The following is a 22569-nucleotide window of genomic DNA, read 5'->3' as shown; positions in this document are numbered from 1 at the left end:
GTAATATTTTCAGACCCATCTTCATTCTTCAACACAGCTTGACCTTTCTCAAGCAAGAGTTCTTGTGATTTCTTTAAGTACTCTTCAGGAATCAGGTTCAGGTTCATTACTCCAATGGTACATTACTACATTCACAGCCATCAATTTTGACAAGAACCCCATCACCACTGGCTGAAATGTAGCCTCCAACTGTCATGATCCTGGGCTGTTGGCCCAGTGCTTTGTGTTTGTTTTATGATATTCTGTTTTATGTGTTGTTTTCTTAGGTTAGGTTCCTGGTTTGATTCCTGGCTTATGTTTTGGTTGTGGATTATTTTTGTGGTTTATGTTTACCCTGTGTTCTTGAGTCAAGTTCTTGTGTCTTAGACCTGGTCTGTGTTGGAGTTTAAGTTTGTGCTGCTGGCTCCTGACCAGCTCTTCTTATGTTCTACGCCCACTAATAAAGCTTACATTTTATGTAAGGCTTTTTGCCTCTGGTATCCTGCATGTGGGTCCTCTGCCTTGACTCCCACAGCAGTACATGACAGTATCCATGACAAAGCATGCATTGTGTTTTACAAATGGCTGTTGACACTCACTGTTGTACCCCTCTCCAGACTTCCTCTGTGAACACTGAATGATTTAAATCAAATATTTCAAATTTGGATTCATACTTCCAAAAGACCTGTTGCCACTGATTTTTAGTCCAGTTCTTGTGGAATTTGGCATCCTACAGCCTTCCCTTCTTCTTTCTCTTTCTAAACAATGGTTACTTGACAGCCACACTTTCAGGCCGCCAGTCTGTTGCAGGGCTGCAGAGAGACAGCCATTCACGCTTACATTCATACCTATCGGCAATTTAGAATCGCCAGTAAACCTAACTGTATGTCTTTGGACTGTGGGAGGAAGCCGGAGTACCTGGAGAGAACTCATGCAGCCATGGGGAGAACATGCAAACACACAGAGAGGCCCAAGCCAGAGAGCAGATTCGAACACAGAATGCTTTTGCTGTGAGGCTGCAGTTCTTTGACCTTTTTTCAAACTCACACATCATTGATGATGGTACAGTCCATCACATTTCTGATTGTGGGCAGTCACACCTTAAATCCTACCTTCTAAGTATGAGATTTTAAAAACATTTCCTGCTAGCTAGGGCCAGGATAATTTTTACACCCATTAAGATGTTAAGGTCATCAAATCATGGTACTACTTTTTGAACTATTGGACTTTTTTTCTAAAAAAACATGAAACAATCCAAGGCAATATGTGCATCTTTTACGAGTAATCTAACTCTGTTCATTTAAATTTTGAAGTTTCCTTCACTACAGTTTCCTGTTGAAAATCTAATGATATGTTTCACAGGCATTATACTTTGGAACAACTGGTTCATGCCAGTAAAGACTGTTTGAAAAATATAAACAATTAGCTGTGTCCTGGCTTTTCCTACCTCTCTGACCACCTCAGCAGGGATGGTGGCTTCACAGACAGCAGACTTGCCCCTGCCTTCAATCCAGTTGATGGCAGCTGGCTTCTTGTCTGTGCAGTAGTTCCCACTGACAGCCACCACCTGCAGCTCTGGGAAGTGCTGCTGCAGTATTCTCAGAGCCTGCTCTGTACCCTGTTGGCAGACCAAGTTGCAATTACTATACTTGAAATGCACTGGCACCTTTTCTAGTTATTATATGATGAAGTAAGGTGCTCTGAGAAAATAATTCACTTCAATTCAATTTTATTTATATAGCTTCAAATCACAATAAACAGTCACCTCAAGGTGAATAGTCATCACATAGGTTTGCTTTGCCATTAAATGTATTTGACACAACTATGCAATTTCCTGATGATAAATGCCAGGAACATTTGTAATGTTAGATTTCCATGAAAGCAATGTTTAAGTAACCTTAAAGGTAAGTGGTACTGAAAAAAAAAAACATACTGAGTAAGACAGTTATTGCTTAGATGTTAGGAACTGAACTAAAATGTGAAACTCTAGAGTGGTGCTTTGTGACAGAAATAGTGAGGCCCCCTTTGGCTAGACATTTAACATTTAACATCATTTAACAGCTGCTCAGTTTAGCCTTTGCAGCCTAGGAAGGACTATTTTTCTAAAAGAAGTGCTCCCCAAATTCAAACAGTTACAGACAGCCATTCCAAAAGTTACCTTAGAGATCATATTCATCCCCATGGCATCTCCAGTCTTAGAATGAAAGCGGATATAAAGATTTCTCCCAGCCAGACCAACTAGCAGTTTCTGAAGCCTAGCAAACCTAGCAAACAGCCACAAGAATTCTCTTTCACACAAATAGAACATGTAGGGTAGACATACAAAAAAAAATTGCGTGCACACACTGAATAATGGTTCTCTCAAAGTTATGTTTTACCTGCTGGTGTTGTCAAAGGCTTCTTTGATGGCCTGAAAACCATCTGTGCTCTCCAGCCAGGCTTTGACCACAGCAGCGCGGCAGGCAGAGGGTAGTCTCACTACAGGTCCCCTAGTCATGCTGTCAGCCAAGATACAACTACTGGCTCCACCACCCAGCTATACCATGTAGTGAACAGGTAGCAAGCAATACATAGTAAATATTAACAAATTATTTTTTATAACAGAGGGTACACAATACTGCTGAAGTTACTGATTAAACTGAAAGGCACTTGGCAAATCAGCACTTCAAAATCTATTCCATTACACGCCTGCTACACTAAATAATTTATAAATGTATGCATGCAGCTGTTTAAACCCCCAAAAGGTACAACTGCAATTGAGAGGACTTCAGGAACTCAGGGTAAATCTCATCCACCCCAGCAGCCATGCGACCAAGGAGTTGTTTACCTCAGTGACCTCACCCCCAGATGGGGGAATCATCCCCATCATTCGCAGACTCCACTTCCTCTACAGAAGCCGTGTCAGAGAGATTAAGGAGGTCCTTGAAGTATTCCTTCCTCCACCCGACTACACTGTAAACCCGGATAAGTTGAATCTACTTAAAAAACCAAGGTAACTCGTTGCCTTAAACTTTTTAAGTAATGAAGCAGTTCATTTAACTCAGCCTGTTAAGTAAGCACTACTCCATTTCCAATTGAACTAAACTGCATGTTCTAATTGACCAAAATTATCTTTTATAGTTCATGAAAAAATAAAATGTCTTTTGATCAATCAATTCCCCCTATCCTTTTTATGGTTGTGTGGGGGTGGTGGGGGCTGGAGCCTATCCCAGCTGACAAGGCAGTAAGATGCAGGGCACACCCTGTACAGGTCATCAGCCTGTTGCAGGGCTGACACAGACAACCATTCACACCTGTGGGCAATTTAGAGAGACCAATTAACCTAACCCCAGGAACTGCATGTCTTCAGATTGTGGGAGGAAACCCATATAAACACAGGGAGAACATACAAACTCCACACAGCAAGAGTCCAGGGCTAAGGTGGAATTGAACCCAGACTATCAGATAGCTATTTTAGCAGTGAGGCAGCAGTGCTAACCAACACGCCACCATGCTGCCCAGTAACAGAAATATTTTTTTACAGTGTTGAACTGTGTCTGTTTAAATTTGGTAAATAAACATGATAAAACTCAGCCCTGCTGAATGCTGGTACATTAACATTTACAAATAACATTTGTCCATGGAACAATAAAAAAAACTATACGAGAGAGCGTTGTGAACAAAAACACCAAATGTCAACTATTCCAAACAGCGAGACGCCTGGGGCAAGCCGGAATTGAACCCAGACCTTCTAGATGGCATTCTCCCTGTGAGGTAGCACTGCTAACCATTGTGCCACCATGCAGCTGCACATTAAGCCAGTCTGTTTAAACTGGTATAAACTAGATTTTTAGCAGGTGCAAAACTTGATGATATTAAGTTGTTTGAACTCAAACACATAATTACAATAAGATAGACCATCAAAAAGTACAGTCTACTCAGCATTAACAAGTAATGTTCACATTCTAGGCAATTTGAAGTAATATGAACTCAATATTTTTAAGTGGAATGAAAATCTGGGTTTACAGTGTACACTCTCAGTTGAAGTCAGCAGAGCCCCAGCTGAACTATACACTGTATGAGTAGAGCACCACTTTCCCTTCCTGAGTTGTGTGACAGTTTTCCAGAAGTGGTTCGAGGCAGTCTGAAAGTCTTTTTCCATGGCTTCACTGAACTCCTCCCACACCCAAGTTTCTGTTTCAGCCACTGCCCGAGCCATGTTCTGTTGGCCTGCCACTACTCAACAGCTGTGTCTGAAGTCCCATGGACTAACCAAGCCTGACAGGACTCCTTCAGCTTGATGACTCCTTCACCTCCAGTGACATGAGAATTGAAGTAGGATGATGCAGTCACCGGATGGAGCACCAGCGACTCCAAGAAGGCTGGGTACTCCGAACTGTCATTTGGTGCGTAAGCACAAACAACAGTCAGGACCTGTTCCCTGCCCCGAAAGTGCAAGGAAGCAACCTTCTCGTCTGATGAAAACTCTTACTTACCTGTAGCAGGCCGAGAGGATACAAGAATACCCCCCCTGCCTGTCGCCTACCAAGGGAAACTCCAGACTAGAACAGACTGTGTATTGAGGTGAGCATGACTGTCTAGCCAGTATCTCTCAACCTCACTCACTAGTTGAGGCTCCTTCCCCACCAGAGAGGTGACATTCCATGCCTCGATGTCTCGATAAGTGAGGATCGGTGAGCCAGAGCCTCTGCCCTCTGCCTATATATATATATATATATATACATTTCACATGCAGCATGTGAAATGCAGCATGCAAACTTCTCCAGACATTGTCAGGTTATCATGGTGGAAGGGGTTTGTGTGTCCCAATGATAACTGAATGTGGTGTGAGGACACCTTAGGTTGCAGGTTAATGATTGATTTTTGTAATTGTATCATCAGATCTGCAGCTGTATGATACTCGGGTGAAGGGAGGAGCTGAGCTGTCAATTAGTCACCACCTAGTGGTGAGTTGGATCAGATGGCAGGGAGGATGCTGGAAAGACCTGGTGCACCTAAATGTATAGTGAGGGTGCGCTGGTAATTCCTACCAAATTCTCCAGTCCGCGAGATATTCAACTCCCACCTCTGGCAGAACTTTGACAACATTCCAAGGGAAGCTGAGGACACTGAGTCAAAATGGACCATGTTCTGCACCTCCATAGTTTAAGTAGCTGCATGGAGCTATAGCTCCAAGGTGGTTGGTGCTTGTCATGGTGGCAATTCCTGAACCAGATGGTGGCCACCAGAAGTGAAGAGAGCCATCAAGCTAAAGGAGTCCTATCAGGCTTGGTTAGTATGTGGCACCCAGGCAGCTGAGGTCACTGAGGTGATTAAACAACTCCTTGGTGGCAGTGCCCCTCGGGTGGATCAGATTCTTGCTGGCTCTGAATATTGTAGGGACGTCTTGGTTGACACCCCTCGGCAACATTGTGTGGAGTTCTGGGGCAGTGCCACTGGACTGGCAGACTGGGGTGGTCGTCCCCATCTTTAAGAAGAGGGAACGGAGCGTTTGCTCCAACTATCAGAAGATCACACTCCTCTGCCTCCCTGGTAAGGTCTATGCCACATGTGCCAAACTCAAGGCCCACGTGCCACATCCGGCCTGCAATATAATGATATATGGCCCACAAGATAATTTCATATAGCTATTATTAATGGCCCACAGGTATATACCGCTCCCACCACTTATGCTACAAATCCCACAATGCAGTGCAACGCATGCATTTTCCTGTGTTACTAATAACACATTGATCAGTGATCAGCAGATAAAAACATCAGTCAGCCCTTTTTACAGGAACATTTAAGCTAGAGACTGCAAACACTGCACAGTTTATGCTGGCCCCCCAAAATGGCCAAACTAAAAGTGGAAAATGGGGATTTTCTAAATGGGGAGGCAGAGGACCTGCTTGCTGACATCAGAGGTAAACTGTGTGTCTCTTTTCCTCGCCTGAGATGTGCAGGGAAAAGAGCAGATTGGTGGGACAGATGCGGGAGAAGATGCAGACAGAGACCTGCACAGGTGAGCTGACAGTGCGTCACTGAATTACACACCAGGAAACGCTGCGCAGCAAAGTCCTTAAGACAGAATGCGTCATAAGCACCGGAACACAGACAGTGAATTTTATAAGATGCAAAGGTTTAAGTCACCGACAGTTTCAGTCTTTTCTGTAGGATGTAGCTTCTGAATTTAGTGATGTGCCTTATCACACAGGTGTGATTAGCTGCCTGAGGAAATCTGTCAGTTCATGGAAAGTAAAGAAAAAGTCTCAGCAGGGCTCTGGGATGAAAGCTGCGACACACAGTAATGCATTAAACCTGCAGCTTCGGGGATGTGATTATGCACGTGTATGACGCAGTGAAACCTTTTTCAAGTCAAGTTACACCTGCGAGAAGCACAGATGCATAAAGGGAATTTATGTCACTTTCCATGTTGCCAAAAAAAAAAAAAATCAGCTATGGTTTTTGCTGAGAGACTGGAAACACTGCATAGTTTTTTTTTGTTTGTTTGTTTTTTCAGTTTTGAAGAAATTCACATCACAGTTTTACCTGAAAATTTGCAAATTTTCCTAAGCTTGAAATATTCTCATTTTCCCTCATGTTTTTGAAAAAAAACATATTTTTATATTTTATTTAAAGTGTTGAGGAAGAAAACATTGCTTTTTTCTGGCCACTCAAATTCATATTGATGATTAAAAAATTTTCAGTTTCAGACTGTTCAATAAATATTAATCCTGTTCAGCCCATGACTTAGCCTGTGTTTTCAGTCTGTGATTGAGTTTGACACCCCTGGTCTATGCCATGGTGCTGGAAAGGAGGGTCCATCCGCTAGTCAAACAAGAGATCCAAGAGGAACAATGCCGCTTTGGTCCTGGTCACAGAATGCTTGACCAGATCTTTATCCTCTCAAGGACATTCGAGTGTGTGTCCAGTCTACACATGTTTTAAGAACAAGATTGTGGAAATGAACTTCCTCAGAAAGGTGGCTGGCCACTCCATTAGAGATAGGGTAAGGAGTGCAGTCGTTAGGGAGGGAGATAAACTCGAGCCCCTACTGTTCCGCATTGAAAGAAGCCGGTTCAGGTGGTTTGGGCATCTGACTAAGATTAGGGTGCCTTTTGGGCACTTCTTGGGTGAAGTGTTCCAGGCATGTCCTGTGGGGAAGAGGCCCTGGGGCAGACCCAGGACATGCTGGAGAGACTATATCTCTTGGCCGGCCTGAGAATGCTTCAGTGTCCCGCTGGATGACCTGAAGGAGGTGGCTAGGGAAAGAGAGGTCTGGGCTTCTCCACAACATGCAACCCAACCCCGGATGAGCGGAAGAAAATTGATAGATGCAGCATGTGAAATGGACACCTAAGCAGTGGTCATTTATCTGTATATGTGTCACTATACATATGGTCAGAGATAAAGCCACAGACAAGTTATTTTTCTGTGAAAATTCATAAACTAACATTATAGCAGCAAATACAACAAGATGCACTGTGGCTACTACTATACTATGTCCACACTACAGCTTGTCCTGCAAGATATGCAAAGTATCAACAAATCTGATACTCACTGCAATTGCTCGACAACCGCGATTGGTGCTGGCTACCAAGCAGCCTTCTGTCGTTGCCATGGGAACCTGGAACTGCTTCCCATCCAGATGTAACGGTCCAGCCACACCCACAGGTATGGGCACGTAGCCAATCACGTTCTCACAGCAGGTGCCTACAACCTGGAAAACAAGGGTTGTATTCACAAAGCTTTTTAGTACTTGCACTTAGTGATGAAATAAAAAAAGATCTAAGAATTATATTTTCTAACAATTTTCTAATACTGATATTTGTTAACTTACCATCATATCCCAGTAGTAGACAAAAGTTATTCACAAAGCATTTGTGGTGCAAAACTGTTGGGCGTGGGGAAGAGGACTTTTAAGAGGCTCAACCCAGGAAGAATACTCTAAATGTCATTATTTTAGCTTAAAATTTAATGCTTTTTTTTTTAAAGAGCCCCAAATCTGAAGAGATTTCCAAACTTTATACTGTTGTACAGGTACTACTAATTTTTTGTCAAAAGAGGCTGTTCAGACTGTTTCATATTTTACTCCACCAGTGAGTCAAACCAAGAAAAATAGAAGTTTTAGGCCACTTTGGAAAACTGAAACTGTGCATGTTATGCTTGTGTTTATTTGTTTAGTTTTTATAGAGACAATTCAATTTCAAATTAATTTTATTTATATAGTGTCAAATCACAACACACAGTCACATCAAAGTGCTTTATATTGTATAGTAAAGATCCTACAATAATTACAGAGAAGACCCAATAGTCAAAATGACTCCCTATGAGCAAACACTTGGGAACAGTGGGAAGGAAAAACTCCCTTTTAATGGAGAGAATCCCCCAGCAGAACCAGGATGTAATAAATACATTAGCTTTTCAGCATCACTCTGAGACAGGATCTTTCTAATTTTAGAAATACTGAGCAAATGCAAAAAAGCGGTCCTATATATCTGTTTAATATGTGCACTGAATGACATATCCTGCTCAAAAATGACTCCAAGATTCCTCACAGTGTTACTGGAGGCCAAGTTAATGCCATCCTGAGTATCAGGTTAGACACCATGCCTCTAAGGTTTTTATTACTGAGTACAATAGCTTCAGTTTTATCAGAATTTAGAAGCAGGAAATTAGAGGTCATCCATGCAGTTTAACTAATTGATGTGTGTCACCTGGCTTCATGGATAAATAAAGCTGAGTATCATCTGCATAACAATGAAAATTTATGCAAAGAGATATGGGGAAATTATTTTTGTAGTCGGCATTTTCTGTATTTAACAGGTGTGCATATGATATGATCAATAAGAGAGGTGCGGCGCTGATTAGGCGCTCCTGTGCTCCTTCACCTCCCCACAAAAGGCGCTCCAGCGCGCGCTTTCGAGAACACGCTTGATCGCAACGGTTTTCATTTGAATCGTGCTATCAACTGACGACAGGTAGCTAAAGCCTGGAGAGGCAAAGAAGAGAGTTCTTAGGGGCACAAAACCGAAAACGGAAGAGGGAGAAGGATAAAAATGTTGTTGGATGAAAAAAGCTTTTCAAAGTGGTTTAAAGACAGTCATTAAGTTATGCCAGTGTATCAAGAGGAGGCTTTTAAATACTCAGATTAGCTTAAGTTACTAGTAGTAAAATAACAGGTCACTGCGACTATGTGCTGTAGTTACAATATAACAGATCATAACAAGAAAAATGAAGCAACTTGTTTCACTAGATGGTGAATCAAACAGATAAATTATAGAACTTGGCAGCAATACACTTGAGTTTAAATGTCTTCACTCAGTGTAATGCTGTTGTGATGTATCTGATAAGTCTGACATCATTTAAAATTAAAATGTCGTGTTTTTTATATGTGGTTTGACTGCTGTATTTTTTAAATATACTGAACACAAAGTTAATGTCATTCAGCTGTGAAGATGGAGAGAAAGAAGAGAGGAAGAGAGAGGACGAATCAGGACAGACAGGGGAAGACAACAGGTTGGTCTAATATTAAATTGTAGGAAAAGTTGTAATATGTGATATAAAATAAAAGCTGCCCCCGTGACCTGACCCTGGATAAGCGAAAGAAAATGGATGGATGGAAAATAAAAGCTTGTAATAGAAGTCTTGTATTTTATAAGTCCATGAATAAGCGAGATCTGCACAAATGAGCGTAGTAAACCTTGAGAGGTTGAGTGTGTGTGTGTGTGTGTGTGTGTGTGTGTGTGTGTGTGTGTGTGTGTGTGTGTGTGTGTGTGTGTGTGTGCGTGCGTGTGCATGTGGGTTTGGGGGAGAGCCTAAAAATGTGTCCACATACACTTCAGAAAGTATACCTGCGCTCCTCAACGAGATAATCTGCTTCTCTGGGAGCAGAGTTTAGGTAGCTACTCAGCACTGTGCTGGCACATGGCATTGATCAGCCACCTGCTGATCTTTAAAGCTTCATGGAGGAATTTGAAATAGTAAAACAAATCATATCATCAGCAGCACTTTTTTTGGACTTATTGACTGCTTCCCCCCGTGACACTGAAAAGGATAAGAGGAAGAGAATGGATGGAACTTAACATGCACCCAGAGGAAACCATGAAGGAAGGGAGAAAATCCAAATGCCACACAGAAATCCTCCAGCCAGAGTTTGAACCAAGACTTTCTTCATATCAGGGGACCAGGATGAGCTCTCCACTACCATGCCACGACTAAGATTATAAAGACATCTGAGCTGCCATTTCAGTGAGTGTGTGAAACATGTGCAACTCCACACATGTAAGCTTTCTTACCACTGGTCTGAATGCAGACTAGTTTCAATTTAAAAAATGTTTTGTGTTTGTTATTTGATGTTGAAGTCATATTTGTTCATGATGTAGCAATGATGAAAGTGTTTAAAAGTTCCAGATTGCATTTTTAGTCAACCAATACACATTTTGAAAGTATGTGTCATACCTGGCATCAGGGTCAACACACCCCAAGATTAATACATTTTTAGTTAAGAGTATAACTTTCATTAATTTGGATTCTCTTTGCGAAGCATTCCAGAGAGAAATACAGTTGTGTTTCTCACCTTTGAGTAGTCATAATCTGTGTATGGCAAACAGGAGAGCGCAGAGGGACAGGGAAGCTTTGCTGATACCATCTGTCTTCGAATGGCCACTCCTCTTTCTGGTGTCTCCATCATGGCTTCCAGTTTGTAGGCAGGGATGTGTTTAGAGCTGACAAGCAGCATCACCTCACCATCACTCAAAAAACGAGGGCCGAGCTGCAAGAAACAATCAGAGTAGTCTGCTCAGACTAGTGGCTGGTGATTTTAGTTAAAATAAAATAAAATAAAATAAAATAAAATAAAATAAAATAAAATAAAAATTGCTGAAGATTAAAAGATGAAGAAAGAAATCTGAAATATCTTGGAGATTCTAGTTTCAATAGTCAGGGATCGGCTATTGGTCTGTATTTCCAGCAATAAGTTGGAATCATTTCCTGTGAGTGCTGGAATTCGCCAGGGATGCCCTTTGTCACAGATCCTGCAGCTTTACATGTTGAGATAATTTTTTGTTTCCATTGAAGGGTTTACAGTAGTTTACATCGAGGGGAATATATGCAATATATGGGAAGTGGGCCTTGCTGCAGAGTGTGCAAATTTGGTTAAGAACTACAGGAAATGTCTGACCTCTGTAATTGCAAACAAAGGTTTCTGTACCAAATATTAAGCTCTGTTTTCTATTCTATCAAATACTTATTTCATGCAATAAAATGCAGATTTATTATTTAAAAATCATACAATGTGATTTTCTGATTTTTTGTTTAGATTCTGTCACAGTTGAAATGTAAAATGTTAAAAATTATAGATCTCTCCATTGTTGGTAGGTTTGAAACCTTGCAACATTAGCAGTGTACCAAATACTTATTTTCCTCATTGTATGACACATTTATACACTCAATTAACCAGTGTGTGTGTGTGTGTGTGTGTGTGTGTGTGTGTGTGTGTGTGTGTGTGTGTGTGTGTGTGTGTGTGTGTGTGTGTTAATGTTTTTCTGTCTCTCTGTGTTAGCCCTGCAACAGGCTGGCAACCTGTACAGGCTGTACCCTGCTTCTTGCCCCATGACAGTTGGAAAAGGCTCCAGACCCCCCTAAAAAAGGATAAGCGGAAGAGAATGGATGGATGGAACTTAACTTGCACCCAATGTACATTTACAGCAATGAACTTTTAGTGGATTTGTATGTGTTCCATTGATAAAGTCTGGACCTTTTCAATAGAATGGGGAGCAGAATTTTTTTTGCATTTCGTGCACACTGTGGATAAGGTTGCACTTTCTGAGACAGGACAAGTTCATTTTAATTTGATTCCATCTACTGATAATAGCATGGGATGCAGAGCGTTTAAGCTGTGAGGCGCCTCTCCTGTATAGGAATCCAATGACCTTTTTTGTGGTACTGACATGATATAAACATGGTATCTGCACAGAGCACTGATCCAGTACCAGTATTGATTAATAAGCTGTAATCATTGAGAGAGAATGACTGGGAAAGGTTATTTTATGTTAAAGGCAACATTAGGGTCAACATAAACATTGGGTTCAAATAAAAACATCCAAGAACATAAATTTACTGAACTCGTATGTATTAGTAAGAGTGAATGACAACAGGACCGAAATTAATTTAAGTTAAAAAAAAAATCTCTTTATTTAAAATATTTATATATTTGACTAATTTGACTAAATTCAAGCCCCTGAAGATAGATGAAATAAATGTAAAATTGAACTGAATAAGCATGATATGTAAATGATCATTCTTTTAAAACAACATAAATAATGTAAACTGTGTAAACTGCAGTTTTAATATCACATGATTCAAAATAAGGAAAATTACTAAATAAGATGAGTATTTGTGGTATAAGTTACCAGCTTTCAAAGGGAGGATTTAGGGATTTGTGTGTACTGTCAGACCTTAGGGTTGTTGAAGATGGCCACACAGTCATCGAGGGGTCTGAGCTTTTGGGGGATGCTAGGCTGAGTGGTCTCATTCTTGGATTCTCCTTCTTCTTCCCCCATTACAAAAAAGGTCCTTGGTTGGTGATTAGTGTCCGTAGCAGACAGAGGCCGGATAACCTCATCTAAGACAACAAGGTTAAATTTGATAAATAGTTCTACACAAGTCAATCTACTATACCATCATCACTGATGACAACACACCTCTCTCTTCCTTATGGGCAGGTCCTGGGACAGCCATATTCTGAGCAGGGGTGTGGGTTAGGGATTGTGAAGTAAGCACATCCTGCCTGCAGCACATCTTAGATGGACATGGAAGATTTAAGGTGTGGGTGGAAAGGGAGATGGGGCTCTTCAATGACAGTGTAGATTCCATCTCAGACTGCTCAAAGAAGATGTACTTGATAGCTAGCAGCAGGGCCAATGCCAGGCAGATCATTTGTTCTATGTCCATGGTTATCATCCTACAAGGGAAGACGAATAGTAACAGGTATAGATTTGATTTCAGAAATGACAAGCTGTATCCTAAACTGTACATTCAGTGCAACATTTACAAAGTTTTAGCCCAGTCTCTACTCCACTTACAGCCCACCTTCACCTAACTACAGTATAAGCACAGACATATACCTACGTTTTCCTGACCTACTTTTACTTTGTTTATACACCATTCTGCATTTAATCATTAATTATCATCAGAGGTGGGAAGTAACGAAGTACAAATACTTTTTTACTGTACTTAAGTATATTTTTCAGGTATCTGTACTTTACTTGAGTATTTATTTTTCTGACTACTTTTACTTTTACAAGTATCTGTACTTTCTTCTTCTTACATTTTCAAAACAGACTCATTACTTTAGGTTTAACATGTCTGAGAAAACTTTGCATTTCCGTCAAACATCTAAGCCTAAACAAAGGAATAATAACATATAAGAGACAATCGAACTGGCGTATCCTCCATCACCAGGGCTTATCGCGTACAAAGGGATTACGCAAACCCATATAATTAATGTATTATTTATAGCGCTATAATCAGGGGTTACAGTGGGTCGGACCGAGTCTGTAAGTTGTGCTCGTGGGACATGAACAGCTTAGCTAGCGCTACTGAAGAGGAACAAGCATCAAGAGAGTGGGTGGCTTAGCGGTGAAGCCGGCAACCACATACACACGCCGCGTTGCAGTGCGGGTGGCGTGGGTTCGCGTCCCGGCCCATCGCCAATTTGCCCGCGTGTCTTCCCCTGTATCTTTCCTCCATTTCCTGTGTCTCTCCACAGTCACAAAAAGCCGCTGTGGCCAAAAATGCAAAAAAAAAAAAAAATACTGCAGTTTAGTATGTAATAAACAGGTCAGTTTGCTCTACTGTATTTACAGTAAAGCTCTGTGTTTGACTGGTGCACAGAGGCTGTGTTGATGGTCAGAGTTGCAGGTTACATCAGTGCAGCAGAGATGAGTTTGAATCAAAGCTGTTGATGCTGAGATTCATTCACTGAATCCAACATTTCTACAGCCTGTATGCTGTCAGTGTAGGAGATGGAAATCAGCTCAGATAGCTGTGAAATACTGGGTTACATCTTTGTGAATTCACTTCATCCACACAGAGCAGTAAACCTCAGAGCAGCAGCAGCAGGTCAGCTGATCACAGCCTGCACACCAACATCATTTACTGGAGCTCACAATAGAAAGTTGTGATTCTTCTCCCCATGCAGAGCCACTACAGCTGATCTTAGGGTTCCTCCACCTTCTGAATCCCACTGTAACCCCTGAGTATCCTCATGTTAGGTAGAGGAACATTCACTCTCTACTATGGAGGACACAGAGACTAGAGCTGTGTTTAAATTCCCTTTCACAGTTTGTGTCCTACATAACAGATTCAAGCTGAGTGCATTCATTAGAATTAAAATTTAAATTGGAATAACATTTCTATTCTCATGTGTTATTTTATATTATTACAATAATATATAATGAGGTTCAGTTAGCTTACAGAAAAATCGTCTCTGGAGCTTGAAAAAGGCGACTGGACTTCTTTTTGTTTCTTGAAGACGTTTCACCTCTCATCCGAAAGGCTTCTTCAGTTCTCAACCAAATGGTGGAGAGACCCAGGTATTTAAACCCCTGTGGGCGTAGTCCCATGGAGGTGGTTATGACCCTCTATTGATCATGTGCGTGAACACATGTGCCCAGGTGTGAAGAGGGCGTGGGTCATATTAATCAGTGGTTTCAGTTGAAACCAATTTAGGACTCCGCTCCATTGTTTCCTGTGGCCTATTGAGGTCACTGGAACAAAGGTGTGAATGGGGGTTGAGACATCTGGGAAGGGAGCTCAGGACAGCACTGTAAGCGGGGGGAAAGTTGGTGACGTAATCCACCTCCTCTGTTCAATGATGGTTGTTCACAGTGGACATAGATGGCTTCTTTCACTCCTCTTTCAAACCATCTGTTTTCCCTGTCCAAAATGTGAACATTGGCATCCTCAAAAGAGTGCCCTTTTTCCTTCAGATGCAGATGTACTGCTGAATCTTGTCCTGTCGAGGTGGCTCTTCTATGTTGTGCCATTCGTTTGTGAAGAGGCTGTTTGGTTTCACCAATGTAGAGGTCCGAGCACTCTTCACTGCACTGAACAGCATACACTACATCGCTGATCTTGTGTTGGCGGGTTTGTCCTTGGGATGAACCAGTTTTTGTCTTAGGGTGTGACTTGGTTTGAAGTATACTGGGATGTCATGCTTGGAGAAAATTCTTCTGAGTCGCCTTTTTCAAGCTCCAGAGACTACTATGACCTGGATGACTGAGAATCTACACAGACATATTGCCTTGCACTTTGGGAGGAACACCCTTCAATTGGTGCGGGAGTATGAAAGGGACTCAAGAAAGCTAGCGGACTACAGGAACCACCTTCGTTTCAACTTGAGATGCAGACAGTCCAGACTGGTTCCCAAGAGTTTGCACCTTGGGTCCACAGTAAAAGGACATAGAGCTGACCAAATTCTATGGAGAGCACAGAACCACCTTTTGAGTGAAAGGATAAGACAGGTCCATTTCACCATAGATGCACTCCAGAACAAAATCCACCAGACTCAGCAGAAACTCTCATCACTCTTACCTCACACCATCGCAGAAGAAGTTTTTACATTTGTGAACAAAGCCCAGCTCGCACAACACATCAAAGGCAAGGAAAGACAACTACGTAAATTTCAAACTCTGCAAACCAAGGCATACCATTCATCTGGTAACAAACAGGACGACACGATAAGTAATGGAAACCAAGGAAAGTGGGTGAAGAACCTATCAGACAGGGTCCTCACCAAACCAGAAGAAATGTGCTAGCCAAAGGACTCAACTTTGCCATAGCCCCACAACAGCTTCCTATAGTAGACCTCATCACAGCAACAGAAACCGCTATAAGAAATAACCAACTTTCTCATCCTGTAGCAGAACAATCAGGATGAAAGTTTCAGCCACTCTCTCCAGTGCAAGACTTCCTCCATCCAACCTCACCATTCAGGAGAAGAAGGCCATCACAGCCCTAAGCAAGGATCAAACCCTCAAAACATGCGGTTACCCCCGACTGGGCCTTCATCAAATCAGCTAAGATGCACAGGAATGAAGGCCAAACACAAACTACAGAGAATAGGAAGGACAAGAAGAAAAACATTGTCATCCCATATGTGTCAGGCTTGTCAGAGAAACTCAGAAGAATTTTCTCCAAGCATGACATCCCAGTATACTTCAAACCAAGTCACACCCTAAGACAAAAACTGGTTCATCCCAAGGACAAACCCGCCAAACACAAGATCAGCGATGTAGTGTATGCTGTTCAGTGCAGTGAAGAGTGCTCTGACCTCTACATTGGTGAAAACCAAACAGCCTCTTCACAAACGAATGGCACAACATAGAAGAGCCACCTCGACAGGACAAGATTCAGCAGTACATCTGCATCTGAAGGAAAAAGGGCACTCTTTTGAGGATGCCAATGTTCACATTTTGGACAGGGAAAACAGATGGTTTGAAAGAGGAGTGAAGAAGCCATCTATGTCCACTGTGAACAACCATCATTGAACAGAGGAGGTGGATTACGTCACCAACTTTCCCCCGCTTACAGTGCTGTCCTGAGCTCCCTTCCCAGACGTCTCAACCCCCATTCACACCTTTGTTCCAGTGACCTCAATAGGCCACAGGAAACAATGGAGCGGAGTCCTAAATTGGTTTCAACTGAAACCACTGATTAAATATGACCCACGCCCTCTTCACACCTGGGCACATGTGTTCACGCAAATGATCAATAGAGGGTCATAACCACCTCCATGGGACTACGCCCACAGGGGTTTAAATACCTGGGTCTCTCCACCATTTGGTTGAGAACTGAAGAAGCCTTTCGGATGAGAGGTGAAACGTCTTCAAGAAACAAAAAGAAGTCCAGTCGCCTTTTTCAAGCTCCAGAGACTACTATGACCTGGATGACTGAGAATCTACACAGACTTACAGAAAAATAGCATGTAGGAACATCCTTGAGTCTTTTCTGTAATTATTGTAGGGTCTTTACCTTAAATGTGCCTTGAAATGACTGTTTGCTGTGACTTGGTGCTGTCTAAATAAAATGGAACTTAACTGGATAAATTATATTTGCTTTCAGAGTTTCTTTATAAATATATATAAAGTTTTGCCCTTACTTCTCACACGGACACAAAGTATCCATCGTTCATTAGCAATGCTATGTAATGCTCATAAGCAAAGCAGCACATGTGGGGAAGTTATCACAATTGTGCAAGCCAACCATATTGTTACATCACCTTGTGCGGTAGAATTGCCAAAGAGGTTTATTTGGCTCGATCCTCCTGGGTGAGAGGTGGTCCAGCTCCATGCCAACATCTAGCACTTCCACTGTAGAGTTTATGGACAATGGCTCAGCGATCCAGCGGCTATGAGCGTGAACCATCACTAGGCCGAGAGACTGCACATAAAGCAGAGAATAAAAATGACACAGTTGCTCAAATAAAAACAAAGAAAGTAAGCAAAGCGTTAAGAGTGTTACCATGATCATCTTGACTCTCTGTGTTACAGGGTTGGGTTTGTTGTCCTCCTCCTCCATTGCTCTGGACAAGTGGTTTAGGTGCCAGATAGGATGGCCCTCCCGACTCTCACGAGACAGCTGAAGAAACAAACACAACATCAAAAAACATATAAAAAAAACCACATCAGGCATGTACACAAATTCAGTGAAAACTGTTCTCTTACCTCCAACAACAGTGAGACACATGATGGGAAAAAGTCATGAACACAAAGTAGTTGGCCAAGACAGACATGCATCCAAAGCAGCACATGATTTCCAACTGCCTTACACCTAAAATACAAGACAAACACTTAAAAACTTTCAAGAAAAGGCCACATTTGGAGTGACTTCTATAGCATCATAATTCCGAAATCAGAAAGCCATTATTCATTAAGTTAAATTATGTCCACTATTATACCAATGATGATGAATAAAATTTAGTAACTAGCTTGCTAAAGAGTCTAGATATAAGATATGTGTCAAGGAATAATCAGATTAATCCTATAAGCCATTTTTTTTTTTTTTTGCTTAAACGATGATGATGATGATACTTTATTGATCCCACAATGGGGAAATTACAGTTAACAGAACACCCATCCAAGAAGACAAACAGAACAAACATGGGAGATAGGTGAACTGTGGCCATGCTGCCCCCCTTCTGGAGGCGCTGCCATTAAAAAGACAGAAACAATAATGAAAACATATAGGGATGAATAAAGATAACGTTTAATGTCCCATCTAAGATATAGGACAGAAGAAGAGCACAAGCAGACCAGAGTAGGCTGAAGTTGCATCAGCCATTATTAATAATGTGCAGTGTGGTTATACCTAGTACTCTATTAAATAGCCTATAACTGGCATTTGATCTAATTACAAATGCATTTATGTCCAAATAGATTAAAAAATGGTGAAAACCTACACACATAGGGAAACTAATGCTAATCAACAATGGACAAAAACACATCTGCACATTAGCAAAACTCAACTGGAACTGAAGTGATGCATGCAAATATCTGACAATATATAAGATTGAGGCCACACTTGTAGGCAGCTTTCAGCGTGGCTGTGAAAAATTACAAAAAAGACTCAAACCCTGCTTATTTCACTGCAGCAACATAAAAGTAGCTACAGTGTGCAGCAGAATGTAAGTCTTGTTGCACGTCTTCATCAATACCTAAACTTACTGACTGGAAACTATGGAAAACAAGCTCAAGTAACCAAGACGCAATACACTTCCAAGACCTCCAAAGATATAATTTAAGTATGATTTACTGCACATCCAAGAGCATCACATACCTGACATGGTTCCCACTCCAATCACTAAGCACTCCACAAGAGCATCCAAAGTAAAGGTAGGTCCTAGTACTGCCATTCCATGAGCAATGTTGCCCTCACTTCATCCTGAAAAAATTTGAGTAATATATACTAGTCTGGGCTGTTGTTGGGATGTTGCAATATGCAGAGAAAAGACTCCTTCTTACCTGAGAACTAGAGCTTAAGGCAAACTTGGCAAGAGTGCATGCTTTTGAGAGGTCATGAGAAGCAAAAGAAGGGCAAAGCCTCACTGAAAGGAGAGGATTGAACAATCAATTTGAGGTTTCCTAGAAAGATACTGGTCAAAGGCACTGTTGTTGAGTGTGTCCTTACTTGAGGCCAGTGAGCTCTTTATCAAGAAAGTGAATGACAACTGTGCTGAATACAAAGCTGGAAAATATGGTGAAAAGGCCAGCAATGCCTGCAAAAAAAAGTATTACATTTTAATGCATTCTCGCAAGTTAAGTTAAGAAATATGGATTCTACAGCCATAAGACATAAAGGACAGTATCACTGACACCTTATAAAAAATATATGACCATCAACAATGTACCTAAAATATATTTGGATCCCAGCTGTCTCAAGTTCTGGAACTGAAAGTAAATATAGACGATAGCGATACAACGTGTAATAGTCAGGATGATGATGTCACTGCTCAGAATTTCCTGTAAAAATAAATAAATAAAAATCTGAGTAGTGGTAAGGTCAGCAAAATTAACTAAAAATATAAGTTTTAGTATATCTGTGTCCTTACTCTTGATCATTTTATTCACTCACCCTCTGTTTTGGGGGCAATCAAAGTTTCCAGCCACAGATCTGGTCATTCCCAGTGAACATGTTCATGGACAACATACAGATAGTGAGGGTGACTGTTCCAACAATCACCTCCCACGGGGTGAGAGGCCACCAAAAGACCATGGCACGGAACACACGAGTCAGCATGATGCAACAGAGCTATAAAATAAAAGAATTATAATAATGTGAACTGGGGAAACTGTTGCAGCAAAACCTTTGCAAAGAGGGTCATTAAAGGGACAAAAACATTCACAAATTTGACTTATGGACCACAATAGTGGAAATCCAAATCAGCTGTATTCGTGGCTCTGAGGAAACTACGACATTAAACATCCGAACACAAAATATCATAATCATATGGTTTCGATACTATCTGATGTGTATCAAAAGGAGAATACCGTTTCACACTATTAGATTATTATCTAATTATCTATTTAATATTTTTGGAATCCGTTCATTCAGTTTTATTTATATAATGCCAGTCACAACAACAGTCATGTAAAATAGCTCAACAGCTTACGGTAGCATTCAGAGATATTACTGTATTCGCATGAAGACTCACGGAAGATGGTAGTACACCTACCTTTGAAAAATCATAACTATATTTAACAATTAAAATCAGAGTGTGAAATAATAAACTTCATCTTGTTACCTATTTCTGTTTCTATTATTTGTCCTATATTAAGTGATTCCTTTATGTGTACTTTTGAATGCGTCATATAGTGTACGCAGATTATTAGATTACAGCGGGCTACTAAAAAGAAGGATGCTGCTGGACCTTGAAATAAGCAAATTATAATTCTATGGTTGTTTGCTGCCAGAATGACAGTCCTCTATGCAAATACTTACCGCGGTAAGATAATGATTACTGCTTGAAGTTTGATGAAAAACTCCAGTCTTCCTTACGACATGAAGTTGACCGCAGATTACGCTGACTGAGCTACAAAGCACCGACTAAATGCGGCTGCTGCAGTTCGCCCACCGATGGAACGATGGCACGCTATGGTGTCATGCAATACTTGAACCAATCACGTCCGACAGGTCTTTTGCTAGCGCCTTCTTCCACGCCCCGTTTCCTAGGCTACAGCCGTGATAGGGCGCGGCCAGAGCTAAAACGACTAATCTCACCACTACTACAGAATATTAATTAAATTTATTTAGGCTTTAGAACCTCCTCCCCCCCCCCCCCCCCCCCCCCCCCCCCCAAAACAACACACACACACATAAAAAATAATTTAAAAAAATTTAATAAATAAACCAACATACAAACATGTTCTAATAAGCAACCATCTTAATTCAGCGGACTGAGGACTGTGAATGTGTGTAAATGCAAGCCATGACGTTCGTTAAAAAAATAGTAAGGGAGAAAGGCACTATTTAAATTTTAAATCTTATTGTTCACCTGTAACCTGACAAGGACAAACTGTACGTGAAAATAAATTCAGTTGCAGTGGGGGAATTCATTTTTTGAATCCCCTGCAGAAATTGCTCACTCACACAAAGAAATCAAGTCTAATGTTTATGGTCGTTTCATTTTATCGAAGAAGTATCAACCAAAAATCCACAAATTTCCTTTTTTTTTTTCCTTTTTGAGCACATGCCAATGTCCTAAACGACAGAAGAGACTATTCCAACGGTCTAGATTGTACAGTTATAGCAATACAAATTTAATGAATAGGCTACACTACAAGGTAGTTTGGGGCAGGCATCTGCATCAGCAGTTGCAGTTACGGTCATTTGTGGATGAGGCTACAAAACAGAAATTTGACAGAAAGGACTTGTCGTTAGTTTAGTTTTATGAGTTATGCTCTTGGCTGTTGTTCACGTTCTACTTAAGTCTGCTTCAGTTCTCAGGCTTCCTGTGTTACCGATTCTGTTTGGTGTTTTATTGTTTCTGGCTTATTCTCCTGTTAGGTGGATTTAGTCCTGGTCTCTGTTCCTTGTGCTGTATTTTAAGTTCTACTTTTGTGCCAGTTACCCGGTATGATTTTACTCTTCTAGGGCAGGTGTTGTAGTCCCTCAGTGTGTCTGCTTCCCTGTGTTGTGTAAACATCCTGTTTCACTTTGCAATACTTGTATTGTTGTATTCAGTTTTACTCCTCATCTTGTTCATGTGCTCCCTGGTGTGTCCTATCTCCCCTGATTACCTGGTTTTTTTTTGGGTTTTTTTGTCACATAGTCTTACTCAGGTAGTGGTTCAGTGGATGGGACAGGGGCGTAGGAATGAGTTTACTATTGGGGGGGACACATATCACAAACCTGACAGATCCACGAATACTCTGAGCAAAGCATAAAAAAATGCTATTTGATCTTTAACTTTTATCTTTTTCAAATGTGTCTTGGAAAAATAGTGTTGTGTACACCTACATTATTGCATGTATAATTTACGTATGTATATGTTTTATAATCATAAGACTTGGGCAAACTGGCTTGAGCACAGATAATTGTTACCAATTATGTAATTGTTACCGGTGCATAGTTACCAGTGCATAGATAAATGTTACCAGAACATAGATAATGTTACCAATGCTAGATAGTTGTTACAAATGCACACATAGATGTTACCAGTGCACACACAAATGTTACCAATACATAGATAATTGTTACTAATGCATAAATAATTGTTACCAGTGCACACATAGATGTTACCAATACATAGATGATTGTTACAAATGCACACATAAATGTTACCAATACATAGATGATTGTTACAGATGCACACATAAATGTTACCAGTGCACTCACAAATGTTACCAATACATAGATGATTGTTACAGATGCACACATAAATGTTGCCAGTGCACACACAAATGTTACCAATACATAGATGATTGTTACAAATGCACACATAAATGTTACCAGTGCACTCACAAATGTTACCAATATATAGATAATTGTTACTAATGCATAGATAATTGTTACCAGTGCGCACATAATGTTACCAATACATGGATAATT

At 40.9% G+C, this 22569-nt stretch overlaps 1 protein-coding gene across 1 annotated transcript in view; it reads right to left on the bottom strand.

Annotated features, from left to right (window-relative positions):
• Positions 1–20610, bottom strand: part of LOC115777646 (3-hydroxy-3-methylglutaryl-coenzyme A reductase-like) — a 29684-nt gene extending 9074 nt beyond the window's left edge. The window contains 19 exon segments of the mRNA XM_030725576.1: positions 1427–1597; positions 2138–2243; positions 2358–2515; positions 7520–7678; positions 10538–10732; positions 12417–12583; positions 12663–12922; positions 17243–17403; positions 17485–17601; positions 17688–17722; positions 17725–17793; positions 18799–18891; positions 18894–18903; positions 18984–19038; positions 19040–19066; positions 19150–19237; positions 19370–19481; positions 19594–19770; positions 20461–20610. Coding sequence (XP_030581436.1) covers positions 1427–1597; positions 2138–2243; positions 2358–2515; positions 7520–7678; positions 10538–10732; positions 12417–12583; positions 12663–12922; positions 17243–17403; positions 17485–17601; positions 17688–17722; positions 17725–17793; positions 18799–18891; positions 18894–18903; positions 18984–19038; positions 19040–19066; positions 19150–19237; positions 19370–19481; positions 19594–19758 — 2148 coding nt within the window. The 5' untranslated portion in view covers positions 19759–19770; positions 20461–20610.
• Between the last annotated feature and the right edge of the window lie 1959 nt (positions 20611–22569).

This window comes from Archocentrus centrarchus, unplaced genomic scaffold, assembly GCF_007364275.1.
Source record: "Archocentrus centrarchus isolate MPI-CPG fArcCen1 unplaced genomic scaffold, fArcCen1 scaffold_63_ctg1, whole genome shotgun sequence".
NCBI classification, from domain to species: Eukaryota; Metazoa; Chordata; class Actinopteri; order Cichliformes; family Cichlidae; genus Archocentrus; species Archocentrus centrarchus.
This window is presented reverse-complemented; position numbering and strand designations above follow the sequence as displayed.